The sequence below is a fragment of the Trichechus manatus genome, unplaced genomic scaffold (assembly GCF_000243295.1).
Source record: "Trichechus manatus latirostris isolate Lorelei unplaced genomic scaffold, TriManLat1.0 scaffold00051, whole genome shotgun sequence".
In the NCBI taxonomy this organism is placed as follows: domain Eukaryota; kingdom Metazoa; phylum Chordata; class Mammalia; order Sirenia; family Trichechidae; genus Trichechus; species Trichechus manatus.
This window is the reverse complement of record NW_004443987.1, coordinates 1,401,770-1,416,185: the sequence shown is the minus strand read 5'-3', so window position 1 is coordinate 1,416,185 and position 14,416 is coordinate 1,401,770. Positions and strand designations below refer to the sequence as shown.

The 14,416-nt window shown below is 40.5% G+C and overlaps 1 protein-coding gene across 1 annotated transcript in view; it reads right to left on the bottom strand.

Annotated features, from left to right (window-relative positions):
• Positions 1-14,416, bottom strand: part of SYTL4 (synaptotagmin like 4) — a 52,367-nt gene that overhangs the window by 9,854 nt on the left and 28,097 nt on the right. The window contains exons 5-12 of the mRNA XM_023732384.1: positions 4,969-5,070; positions 4,394-4,469; positions 3,777-3,867; positions 3,558-3,661; positions 2,936-3,034; positions 1,681-1,859; positions 1,285-1,387; positions 589-750 (exon numbers count right to left, since the gene is read on the bottom strand). Coding sequence (XP_023588152.1) covers positions 589-750; positions 1,285-1,387; positions 1,681-1,859; positions 2,936-3,034; positions 3,558-3,661; positions 3,777-3,867; positions 4,394-4,469; positions 4,969-5,070 — 916 coding nt within the window. The remainder of the gene's footprint in view (positions 1-588; positions 751-1,284; positions 1,388-1,680; positions 1,860-2,935; positions 3,035-3,557; positions 3,662-3,776; positions 3,868-4,393; positions 4,470-4,968; positions 5,071-14,416) is intronic.

Sequence of the window (14,416 nt, the reverse complement as noted above, 5' to 3'; positions counted from 1 at the left end):
GAGATGTTATTATTAATGAAGAAAATGAGGTTCACAGAAGTTAGGTGACTTGTCTAAGTTATTTTATAGGTTAGGTGACTTAGATCCCAGGTAATATGCCACATTGCCACACTATCACCTGAGATACCATCTCCAAAGTAAAATTTTCCCTGGTCTGTGTGACCAAGAGTGAAGAAAACAGTAACTGGAGCTCCATGAATTGCTTTACTTCTCACTTCTTTAAGGAGAAGGTTAGCTTAGAAAAGAAATACAGATTAGGATGCACCCAGAGGTTAGCCTGGAGAAGAGGTGCGAGTTAAGATGTTAGGTTATAACCACACTCAGGAATGTTATGAGGCAAAGCTTAAGCACACACAGCAAAGACTTTTCAAAGCAAAACCATGGCTTCACGCTTGACATACAGAAGTGATTACTCAAACTTGACATACAAGTGGATCTGAAATTGGTCAAACTCAGAAACGCCAGCATGGTGCACGAGAACTCTATAGAAGGCTACATTCAAAGCAGCTACCAATATCCACCAGCAGAGGCCACTGCAGACAATTCTACCTCAGATACAAACTGCAAGGAGTTGTTAATGCAGACTACCTTTCCATGTAAAGGGAGGCAATGATCCAGTTTCTTATCAAGCTTCCAGGAATCCATGTGGACCTCTGCCTCTCCAAGGAAAGTGTTTCTGCCAAAACGACCATGATGCCAAACTGAGAACTGCAAGGTCTTCTGGGTCAGGAGAGATTCTGGGATCTCATACTGTGAAGGAAAAGTAGAAGTCCAAGATGATTAGTTAGTGGTAATTCTTCAGAAAAGATGATTATTCCAAAACCTAACCAACCATATCCAAAGTCCATAGTCCTGAATATCAAATTACCTTTGTCCCCAAGCACTTTGAGTTTCCTTACACAAAGCTTCAACTTACTCCATTTCACAAAAACCTACCATATTCGATAGGAGGACCTAGAAAATTAGTTACTTTTTCCTTGAGTGGGTGAGGACACATTGGAACATCCAAAAAGAACTGTCAAGGAGTCTCCCTAACCCAAATGACTTTTTAAAATGAGATTTGTAGCCAAGTGAATTTCCAACATCACAGCAATCCAAGAAAGCCAGATCACCTTTGTTCTCTTCTCTGTGAAGTCAGGATGTGAACAGATGCCCACAGTGTATCCTAAGACATAGACATGGCCCACTGAAACCGATGTCAACCAGCCATGTTGCAGAGGAATAGCTAAAGCTTAAGGAATAAGGCAGAACAAGTTCTCCTACCCTCAGGTTCTAGATCCTTACCCTCAGGATCTCATCATATAATGGGTTAATGGTATCCCGCTTGATGCTGGTCTTTCTTTTTCCTTGGCGGGACTTGTCAGGCAGAAGATAAGTCTTCACATATCTGAAAACCAGAGAGAAAATGAATTCACCATCTTTTCTCAAATCCATTCTTCACTTCCTTGTTCTCAATATACATATACCATGAAAAAATGAAAATCTCATTTCAAGCCCTCTTAGATATAACCTTCTTGCTTTTCCATAATCCTAGTCCCTTTCCTATATCTCCCCTAACTACTCTCAACCATACTTCCCTGTCCCCCTAGGAAGTAATAATCTGAGTTCAAGAGTGCCCCGACAGATATCAAGGTCTGATCTCTCATCTCAGAGCATCAGTCAGGTTCCAAACGCACTCACGGGTTAGAACGCTTCTTGGCTTCATCAGCATAGGCCAGCTGGTAGCACTCCTTCACGTGGATGACCAGAGTCTGCGTTTGCTTCTCATACTTCAGGGAAAAGGCAATCTTGCCCGTCACAGAAACGTTTCCGAAATCACCAGCTTCACTATAGATGCTCATCACGCTGCCGATCGTACTCTGAAAATAAAGCACCCACAAACATCTGGGGAAGCCATATCCCCCTCACATCTCATGACAAAGTCATGGTCACTATACAAAAGTTTCAGAAGCCCCTACAACAAGCCAGTATACTCTTATACTCAAAGTATAAGAGGCAGCTAGTGCTAAGTAGCACACTCACAATATTCAGGTTCATCCATCAGTTCATGGCTCACCCAGACTCTTAGCTTCTCTTCTTCCCCTCTTTTTACACATTTTAATTGTCAAATTTCACCTAATCTGGAAGGTGGACAAGGAGTACAGGCAAGGTGAAACTAAGTCCATTTTCAGTATATGTTTTATATATATGCTACAAAGTTAACTAGAAGGGGTTAGTTAGTAATTCAAGTCAGGTGCCTTAATTATCTGTGGATTTGTTTTATCTACCTTCTCTCTATCAAGATCTATAGAGAGAAGAGACTGGGCCAGAATTGGGGAAATTTTTTTTTTAAAAAACCAACACCAGAAGTGAAAAGGCATCTTCTGCTCTGCATTCTCTTCCTGTGTGAGTGTGAACAAACTTTAAGCACCCTTGCTCCCGACTCTATTTCTCCTCAAATATCAATCTTCTAACTAATGACAGACCCAGACCTTTATTCTTAAATGCTCCTTTCACATCGTGATTCTGATTGGAATTATTGATCCTCAGTCATACCCTGAGGCCAATTAACCCTGCCAGAGCCCTTCTCATGACATGCACTGCGCTTTAATGTGAGAATCTGGAGTGGACTATAATGAAGAAATCTGATGCTGCTCATGTCATGGCCTGAGGACCTCTTAAGGGGAGAGGTTATGGACACTATTCACAAAACCGTGATAAAGAATGCCTTTAGCCTGAATTACCTAAAAATTTCCAGGGCTGAGGCTCAGGAAGTTACCTAGATGTACACTCATCAATTATGGTCTAAACTGAGGATAGAAACAAGAAATGCATCTCACTGACCTGGAACGAGTGACTAGATAATTTCTCTAGATCCTGACTCTGCTCTAGGGAGGTACTTCCTTCCTTCCTGGCACCCCAGCACATCTATAACCAAAGAACTAACAGAGCTTACCATGGAAGAGCCACTCCGCATGCTGCTTCTGGCTAGCTTCTGACGATGCAACTTCACCAGGTGGTCAATGTCTTCTTCCTCTTCTTCCTCTTCCTCTTCCTGGAACAGTAAATACAGATTCAGAATTAAGAAAAACGAGAAGAGATTTTGTTTTATTGGGAACCATAATTGTTGCAAAGTTCTGAGACATCGTGTGTGCATGAACATACATACCCTTATCTTTAAATGCCTGTCCATTTCAGGATTCCATACTATATTCCAACCATCTTTCTCAAATCTCAAAAGAATAAGGTAAGAATATGTCATGTTTTTCCTAGGAGCTATAACTCTTTCCATTTGACTGCCCCAACCCAGCCATTCCATTAAATTTAATCAGAATAAGTATTTATTTGAGCCCCCAACCATATGCCCCACAATATATCAGAAGATAAAAGAGACAGAGAAGGCAGTCCTCTTCTTGAAGCAAATCAGGAGCCAGATTTCCTTTAGAAATTTGGGGGTGAATCAAGAACCATGTTTTCTTAAAGAATTAAAAAGTTTGATGTAGAGTATCAGGTACTAAAGGCAACTCTAGATAAATAAAATGTCATACAGTGACCAAGTGAAATACAAGGGCACTCACCATATCCACACTGAGGCCTGGGACAGATTTGCTTCTGTCTCCCAAGGAGCCACTTGCATGTCCCACATCTTCTGGGCGAAGATCTATCACAGATTTAGTGTACTCTGAGTGGAAGACCAAAAACCCAAATCAAAAAAGACCTACTCTTCTCCATACCAAGAGTCCATCAAAGGTATTCAGAACTTCAGTCTCAAAATGCCATGAAAGGAAACTAGCTACCTGAAGGCCTGAGGATTTTTCTGGTGTTCTTCTTGAATATCATTTCACCCTCGTCCACAGATACCACATTTTGACCCCCAGGCTGAGTTTCCTAGGAAAGAATTGTTAGTTGGAATTGAGTCAATTCCAACTCACGGTGACCCCATGTGTGCAGAGTAGAATTGCTCTATAGGGTTTTCAAGGCCGTGACCTTTTGGAAGCAGATCGCCAGGCCTGTCTTCCGAGGTGCCTCTGCGTGGGTTCAAACCACCAATCTCTTGGCTAGTAGTCCAGCGCTTTACCATTTGCGCCGCCTAGGAACTCCTTAGGAAGGAATAAGGACAAGAACAGGGCAAAGGGCGGTTGTGTAGGTGAGCGGAGTGAGCAAGGAGGGGCAACCTTAAGAAGAATAAGGCTCAGATTTTCAATTAACTATGAATCAAACTTAAAGAAAGATTAAATGCTTTGGAGGTAGTACAAAACCTATTTTCTCACGTTTCAACCAAAACCTTAGAAAATGCTCCCAAGTGACTCTGAACTGAAATGTATTTAGTTGAATTCCCAATTTAAATTCTGCCTGACAAAAAAAGGAGGAAGGGAGGAGGAGGAGAAAGATGTGCCAATAACCTAAAGCTTACCTTTTCTACTTGAGATTTGGGAGCAGACATTTTCTTCCATTCCGGAAAGAGGCCAGATTTATCCAGAGAGTCTCTCCTGAAGGTAGATACAGAAGTTATAGCTAAATCACCTCCTCCCCATCCCCTTCCATCAAGGGACCAAACCTTTATGGAAGGAGAGCCACTGGCTTTGGGTCATTGTAGTAACCAAATCAGAAGGTAAGCTGCATAGCTGATTTACAGTACCTTGAGGGATGTAGAAGATCAGACAAGCGACTTTCCACAAACACACACTCACACCTCCATTCCTAAGGGCCAGCAGCAGTCAGTTGCTGCTGGGCTAAGAAGAGCCCTTTAAGACGTAGCAGCCTGTGGAAGTTAACATGATCCAGGCAGCTGTGCTCAGAGCCAAATCAGTAGAAGTGTTACTGAAAGACTTCTGGCAAGGTCAGAGCAAATACTTCATTCAACTTCCTGCCTGAGGATAGAAATCAGCAACACCAAAGGCAAAGGAGTCCTGCATCCTGATGCTAATGATAGAGAACAAAATAGGAGCTCCGGGCTAAGTGGAGGCACCAGGAATGGGGAAATCTCACCTGGAGGTGCTATCGGAGTCAGCTGTATAGCTATCCAAGCTCTCACTCTCAGCCTCCAGCATGCTCTTCCCACTCTTCAGCTTTGGCACTTCAAATGGTGCACTAGAATAAAAATCGAGGGCCAAATATTTTAAGAAAGTGGGTTTTCCTGCCTCTAGGCAGGACTCTTTCCAACCTATACACAATTGTAGCCTGAGTGATCTTTCTAAAATGAATATCCAGGTGTGCTTTTAAAACTCTTCAGTGGTTCCCCATTGCTGTTGGGATTGAGTTCAAATTCTTTAGCATGGCAAGAAAGTCCTTATGATTTGACCTCTGCTTACCTCTCCAGCCTCATCTTTCACCCTTCACCTCTCCTCACATTTTACATTCCAGAAAGATGAAGTTCTTTAGGTTCCCTAAGTATCCCAAATCTCCCTCTTCCCTTTTTTCTCTGTCTGGATGTTCTTCTCACAACCTCCACTTTTGTTCACTTGTTTAATTAAATCTCCTTCTTCAGGTTTCCCCTTATATGTTAATTAATTCCTCCAGATTTCTCTGACTACACCCCTATCCCAAGTCTGGATTAGTAACCTTCCTATGTGCCCCCGGAGCCCTGGTGGCATAACGGTTAAGAGCTCGGCTGCTAACCAAAAGATAGGCAGTTTGAATCCACCAGGTGCTCCTTGGAAACCCTATGAGACAGTTCTACTCTGTCCCATAGGATGGCTATGTGTCAGAATCGACTTGACAGCAATGGGTTTGGTGTTTTTGGGTTTTTTTTTTTAATGTGCTCCCAAAGCACTTCTATTTCTTTTTTGCAGTCTTCATATACGTAATTATTTGTTTAATGTCTTTCTCCTCCATTAGACTAGTGTTCCATGAAATCAGGGACCATGTATCTTGTTCATTGCTATGTTCCCAGTGCCTAGCAGAGAAACTAGCATAAAGAAGGCACTCAAATATTTGTTAACTGAATTCTTGAACAAATGCCCTCAATGAAGCTTAAGGTATATATATAAAATAAGCAGTATATTTTTTAAGATAATATTTTATTGTGTTTTTGGTGAAAGTTTACAAGCAGGTTAGGTGCCTATTCAATAATTTCTACACAAATTGTTCAGTTACATTGGTTACATTCTTCACAATGCACGAACATTCTCAGTATTTCTGTTCTGGACGTTCTGTTACCAGTAATCTAGTTTCCCTGCCCCCTTACCTTCTCATCTTTTTTTTTTTTTAAAGCAATTGGTTGACCTTGACACATTGTGAAAAATATAACTAATGTCACTGAACAATCTGTATAGAAACTATCAGATGGGAACCTAATTTGCTATGTAAACTTTCACTGAAAACACAATAAAATATTAATTAAAAATATATCTGCATGGCAACTAGCTCAATGTAGGTGTTCAATAAATATTTGTAGAATGAATGTTAAAAAATAAAGTAACTGTTGACCTTTTGGTTTCATATAGATGATTTTTTAAAGGAACACAGTACTCATGGGTGATATTCTTTATTATATGAGCCAATCTGTTACATAGCTAAAAGGTGACCTCAGGAGATGTTTTTGGTTCAAGGTTTAAAGAGTATCTCAGGGCAATAGTCTCAGGGAGTCCTCTAGTCTCAACTAGTCCAGTAATTCTGGATTTTTTAAGAATTTGAGGTTCTGTTTCACATTTTTTCCCATTCTATCAGGATCCATCTATTGTGGCCCTGATGATTAGAACAGCTGGTAGTGGTAGCTGGACACCATCTAGTTCTAGTTCTTCTCATTTCAGGGTAGATGAGGCTTCGGTTCATGTAGACAGTTAGTCCTGTAGACTAGTTTCTTCTGTGTGTCTTGAGTTTCCTTCTATCTCTTTTGTTCCAGATGAGACAGACCAATAGTTGTATCTTAGACGGTCACTCGCAAGCTTTTAAATCCCAATAAGCAGTATGTTTTGAGGGCAGTATTCAGAAGACCAGAAATCTTTTTCAGCTTAGTCACCTTTGGGAAAGATGACCCTGGGCATCTAAAAACAGCAGTACTCATCTCCAAATGGAAGGACACTGTTCATAGGCCCCTTACCTCAAGGAATTTGTGAGAGCAGCAGGAAAAGGAAAGAAAAATTCATTCTTCCTCAAGTAACTTCACTTGACTTCCAGTACACCACACTCTCATGGTTTTCTCTTCCAACCTCACTGGCTGCTCTTTTGCAACCTCCTTTGCTGGTCCTTCCTCATCTCTCAGACTAATCTTTGGATTATATCCAGGCTTATTCCTTGGGCTGCTTCTCTTCTCTATCTAGAGTTATCTCTAAATGACCTCATGTAGTCTCATGGCTTTAAATATCCTCCATAAACTAACAACCCCTGAATGTATTTTTCATTCCAACTCCAGACTTGTATTTCCAATGACCTACTTGACATCTCCACTTGGATGTCTAACAGACATCTCAAACACAGCATGTCCAAAACCAAATCCTAAATCTTTCCCCAAACCTTCTCTTCCTTCGATTTTCTCTATCTCATTAAATGGAAAATCCCTCCTTTTAATTCTCAGGTCAAAAAATCTGAAGAGGCATCCCTGACTACTCTCTTTCTCTTACAATCCAAATACAATCTGTCAGCAAATCCTCTTGGCTCCACTGTCAATATATACTTAGAATTTGACCAGTTCCCACCCTCTCCACTAGCATCACTCTGGTCCAAACCATCATCATCTAGTTCCTGAACTGTTGCAATAGCCTCCTAACTGATCTCCCTGCTTTTGCCCTTGCCCTCATACAATCTACCATAACAGCCAAAATGAGCTTTTCTAATTTAAGTCAGACATAGAATTACCGTATGACCCAGCAATTCCACTCCTCGGTGTATACTCAAGAGAACTGAAAGCATATGTCCACACAAAAACTTGTACACGAATATCATAGCAGCATTATTCATAATTGTCAAAAGGCAGAAATATCTAAATGTCCTTCAGCAGATGATGAATAAAAAATATATAATATATTCATACAAGAGAATATTATTCAGCCATAAAAAAGAAGGAAGTACTTACAGGTACATGCTACAACATGAGTGAAACTTGAAAACCTTATGCTCAGTGGAAGAAGCTGGTCACACAAAAAAACACATATTACAGTATTTCATTCATATGAAATTTCCAGAATAGGCAAATCCGTAGAGGCAGAAAGCAGATTCGTGGTTGCCAGGGGCTAAGGGGATGGAAAGAGTACTTAATGGGTACAGGGCTTCCTTTTGGGGTGATGGAAATATTCTGGAACTAGATATTGTTGATAGTTGCACAACATCTGGAATGTACTAAATGCCAATGGATTGTACCCATTAAAATGATTAAAATTGCAAATTTATGTTATATGAATTTTACCTCAATAAAAAAGAAAAACATACAAATCAGATAGTGTCACTCCTCTGCTCAGAGCCTTCCTTCTCACTCAGAGTAAAAGGCAGAGTCCTTACAAGTGTGAACAAAGTCCTACACTATCTGGTTTTTGCCCCACCTCTGTCCTCATCTCCTACCACTCTACTCCTTGCTCACTCAGTTCCAGCTTTCTCAAACACGCCAAACACAATCTCACCATAGGTCTTTATGCCTGCTGTTCCCTCTGTCTAGAATGCTCTTCCCCCAGATGGCCTCAGAATTTGCTCCCTAATTTGCTTCATGTGTTTCCTCAAGTGTCACCTTAATAATAAGATTGGCTATGCTAAATAAACGATTGCCCTGAGATAATCTTTAAACCTTAAACCAAAATATCCCCTGAAGTCTTCTTAAAACCAAACAATAGTTTAGCTTAACTAGTAAACAATGTTTGTCTTGAGCAGTGTGCTCTTTTAAGAACTACTGATATGGGATCAAAGTGACAACAGTAACTCAAAAGATTAGATAGAAAACTTAGGGGGCAGTGAGTTTGTGTTAGTGGGGGAGGAACAACTTGGAAAAGGAGGGTGAGAATGGTTGCACAACTCTGGGAATGTAATCAGTGTCACTGAAGTATACATGTAGAAATAGTTGAACTGGTAAATGTTCTGTTGTGTATATTCTCAACAACAAAAAATAAAATTATTTTTAAAAACCCAGCATACGCACACACATACTTTCCTGACACTTCCTATCCCTTTAGTCTACTAAATTTTTTTCCATAGCACTTGTCAACATCTAATATACTATATATTTACTTTATTAATTACTATCTTTATCTCCCATTCCTCAAATCTAAGCTCCACGAGCAAGGGGCCTTGTTGTATTCACTGGTGTGTTCCCAGTGCCTAAAATAGTGCCTGGCACATAGTACTCATTCATAGATACTTGTTAAACTAATGAGCAAATAAATGAACACATAATGAAGTAACCAAAATCTGTCTTAAAGCATTAGAGAATGAACTCTCCAAGTTATTGCGTGGTGTTTGAGATAGTTCTAGGAAAACAGACAGCAGGGGTTGAAATTCTAGGGCATGCAAGAAGTGAAACAGTGGTCATTCCTTGGGAGTTGTATTAGCTTTACAGCACAAGTCACAATCAGCAAGGAACCTAATTTCATTTTTACTTTAGAATCACACTTTTCCCACATTTTCTCCAAAGAAAAAAGAATAAAAGTGGAACCATTCCTCTAGAGAGGTAGTTTAACAATGGCCCATGGAGAGTGTTCTTCCTTTTTTTCCTAGAGATTAATACGTACTGATCCAGAGCGGATACAAACAACCGTAGGGCAAAAAAGCAATTATTTGACATCTGTGCAGTAAAAAATAGACTAAGAGATGGGCTCTATCTGTACGATCTCAGGTAAATCACTTATCCTGCTTTCTTTTCTGTAAAAATAAGCACAGTTGAATTAGATTATCTCTGAGGCTCCATAATTTTATGGAAAAGATCATTTATGGTCACTTAATCTAGTTCCGTGTTTAGGATAAATAAGAGTCTTCTGGGTCCAATGAGACAAGAGGTCATAGACAGCTAGAAGCAGTAGATTTCAGAAATTACATTCTGATTGATGATATCAGTTGTGTTAATCAGGTTCAGCAAATAAAAGCCATTCTTATCCTTATACACAAAGGGAAAAGGGGGCCTCATCCCCTGGACCTGATAAGTCACCCACCCAAGGCTGTGTGGATAAAATCAAAGTACATCCATACAATGAAACATCATACAGATAGCAAAAAGAATGAGGTAGACCCTTGGTGCTGACACGGAAAGATGTCCATGTAATATTTTTCTACATTTTTTTTTCTTTTACAGCTTAATTGAGTTATAACTGACATAAATAAACTGCACATGCTTAAGTGTGCAATTTGATGAGTTCTGACATAAGCATACGCCTGTGAAACCATCACCACAATTAAGATAATGAACATATCTATTACTCCCAAAGTCTACTTGTGCTCCTTTGCAATCCCTCCTTCCCTCCCTGCCCCTGTCCCTAGGCAAGTGCTGACCTGCTTTCTGTCACTATAAATTAGTTTACAATTTCTCTAATTTTATATAAATGAAATCATATAGTAGGTGCTCTTGTACGTCTGGCTTCTTTCACTCAGCATGATTATTTTGAGATTCATCCATGTTGTCGCATATATCAAAGTCATTCCTTTCTATTGCTGAATAGCATTTCATTGTATAAATACACTACAGTTTATCCATTCACCTGTTGATGGACATTTGGGTTGTTTCTAGATTTTAGCTACTGCAAATAAAGCTGCTATGAACACTCATGTACAAGTCTTTGTATGGACATATGCTTTCACTTCTCTTGGGTGAATACCTAGTAGCTGAATGGCTGGATCACAAGACAGGTACACATTTAACATTTTAAGACACTGCCAAACTGTTTTTCAAAATGGCTGTATCATATTACATTTCCAGTAGCGGTGTATGAGAGTTCCAGACGCTCCACATTCTCTCCAACAACTGGAATGGTCAGTCTTTAGTTTTAGCCATTCTAGTGGGTTTAAAGGAGACTTAGTGGCACAATGGTTAAACATTTAGCTGCTAACCAAAAGGTTGGCAGTGTGAACCCACCCAGCGGCTTTGCAGGAGAAAGACCTGGTGATTTGCTTCCATAAAGATTACAGCCTAGGAGACCCTATGGGGAAGTTCTACTCTGTCACATGGGGTCACTATGAGTTGAAATTGATTTAACGACATCTAACAACAACAGTGGGTATACATGGTCCCTGTTGTTGTTAGGTGCTGTCAAGAGTGGATTTCAGGGCGGGGCCAAGATGGCAGAGTCGTCAGATGCTTCCGGTAGTCCCCCTTTCAACAAAGACCCAAAAAAACAAGTGAATCGATTATATATGACACTCTAGGAGCCCTGAACATCAAAGGCAAAGTTGAGGAATCAGACTGAGTGGCAGCAGGAGGGAGAGACAGTTCGGAAGCAGCAAGGAGTTGCCAGACCTGACCCAGCGAGAGCCCGAGCCCTTCAGGCCTGATCAGCTCATGGTGTGCAGTGATACAGCCAAGCAGCGGTGCTCGGGAGGCGTTTTCCACATCGGGAGAGACCCAGCGGCAGAGTCTCTACTCGGCCATCCAGGTAACCAGTGAGAAGCAGCACTCGATCGGCAAAAGATAAGTACTTGCATCTGGCCTACTGCATGGATCAAAAACACCCCTCTTAGGGAAAAACCTCTCTCTCGTTTACCTCCCCACTCCCTGCTTTGCACTGGGTCTGGGTCCGGCTTCAGCAACTGCCGAGTCCCCTGGGCCAGAAGTAGGACCGTTCATGCGCCCTGAGCCATTCTCCCGGCCTTGGAGAGGGAACAAATTAACAAACAGGAGAGAAAATAATCTGCCGGCTCCCCTAAGCCAGGAATTTAGGGTAAGCACAGTTCCTTTGCCTAGGCAAAAGCATAAGGGATCCATGAACTTTGAGTGCCTTTCCCCCTGCATAAACTTGTATGGACCCATTTGAACAGTGTAGGCCCTCATTACCACAGTACAACAGGGTATATACATGAAGTCTAACTTCAACTGTTTCAGCTGTGAAGTGGAAGGTTCGTGACATTTGACACCGTTCTGCCCATTAAGCAGGTCTTCACCTACCCACATCAGGGGCCTCACGACTGGTAGCTCCACCCATGCCATGTAGCCACCTGTGACAGGGGCCCAAGAATAACAGGTGTCCCCCAGTCCTTACAACCAACAGCACTGGCTGCTCATAGTCTGGCTGCAAAACCCACCCACCTACACGCTCTAGGGAACAGGGACATGCTTTCCTCCTAGACACTCGGGGGTGGCCGTCGGACCCCTGCCTTGCTCAGCCTGTATCCCCCTGCTGCAGCTGGATGGATGCCTGTGCCTACCCATGTCTGTCTAGAACTGTAGGTAAGAGCCTACACCACACACTTGGTGGCCGACTACCAGGACACCTGAGCAGAACCCATACAGGAAGATTGGGCGGACTCCTGGGTTCACATACTTAGTGGGAGGTCTGGCCACCTGGTAGCAGGACACTGGAGCGTCAGGGGCACTGGAGATCAGGCTAGCTGACAAGAGAAGCCTATCTGGGCGTATCAAAACAAAACAAAACAAGAAGCTAGGACACAGTAAGCAAACAAATATAAATAAATATAAGAACTTATTGATGACTTGGAGACAACAGTCAATATCATATCACATAAACAGGCAGATCATGATGGCTTCAGCAAGCTCCCAAAATAAAGAATCTAGAAATTTTCCAGAGGAAGAAAATTTCTTGGCATTATCAGAGGCAGAATACAAAAAGTTAATATATAGAACTCTTCAAGAGATCTGGAAGGAAATTAATCCAAATGCAGAAAATGCAAAAGAGGAAATTAAGAAGATTAGAGACGAGCATAATGACAAATTTAACAGGCTGCAAGAATCCATAGAGAGACAGCAATCAGAAATCCAGAAGATTAACAATAAAATTTCAGAATTAGACAACACAATAGAAAGTCATAGGAGCAGAATTGAGGCAATGGAAGTCAAAATTAGTGAGATTGGAGATAAAGCACTTGACACCAACTTATTTGAGGAAAAATCAGATAAAAGAATTAAAAAGAATGAAGAAACCCTAACAATTACGTGGGATTCTAGCAAGAAGAATAACCTACAAGCCATTGGAGTACCAATGTGGGGGGGGGGTGGATAATAGAAAATGCAAAGAGAATTGTTGAAGATTTGTTGGCAGAAAACTTCCCTGATACCGTGAAAGATGAGAAGATATCAATACAAGATGCTCATCGAACCCCACATAAGGCAGATCCCATAAGAAAGTCACCAAGACATATTATAATTAAACTTGCCAAAACCAAAGATAAAGAGAGAATTTTAAGAAGGGCTAGGGATAAAGGAAAAGTTATCTACAAAGGAGAGTCAATAAGAATAAGCTCGGACTACTCAGCAGAAACAATGTAGGCAAAAATGCAATGGGATGACATATCTAAAGCCTTGAAAGAAAACAATTGCCAGCCAAGAATTCTATATCTAGCAAAACTGTTTCTCAAATATGATGGCGAAATTAGGGCATTTCCAGAAAAACAGAAGTTTAGGGAATTTGCAAAAACCTAACCAAAATTACAAGAAATACTAAAGGGAGTCATCCAGTTAGAAAATCAATAACATCAGATAACAACCCAAGACTAGAACACAGGACAGAGCAACCAGATACAAACCCAGATAAGGAAGTCACAAAAATATCTCAAAGCCAAAACACTGAAAATAGGGAAACAGATGTCAATATGTAAAAAAAGACAACATTAAAACAAAAAAGAGGGACTAAAAAATGTAGACATAGATTTTTCATATAGAGAGGAAGTCAAGGTGCTATAAAGAAATAAGAGACTGGTATAAACTTAGAAAAACCGGGGTAAATATTAAGGTAACCACAAAGGAAACTAACAATCCTACACATCAAAATAAACAGAAAAAATATAAAGACTCAGTAAATACAAAATCAACAACAATGAAAAAGATGAAAAGAAAATACATAAAGAAAAACGACTCAGCACAGAAAATTATGTGGAACAAAGAAACTGTGAACACATAAAAAAAAGACATCAAAATGGCAGCACTAAACTCATACCTATCAATAATTACCCTGAATGTAAATGGACTAAATGCAACAATAAAGAGACAGAGAGTGGCAGATTGGATAAAAAACACGATCCGTCTATATGCTGCCTACAAGAGACACAACTTAGACTTAAAGACACAAACAAACTAAAACTCAAAGGATGGAAAAATAACATCAAGCAAACAACACTCAAAAAAGAACAGGAGTGGCACTATTAATCTCTGACAAAATAGACTTTAAAGCAAAATTACCACAAAAGCTAAGGAAGGACACTATATAATGTTTAAAGGGTCAATACACCAGGAGGACATAACTATAATAAATATTTACGCACCCAACAACAGGGCTTCAAAATACATAAAACAAATTCTAATAGCACTGAAAAGACAGAGAGATGGCTCCACAATAGTAGTAGAAGACTTCAACAC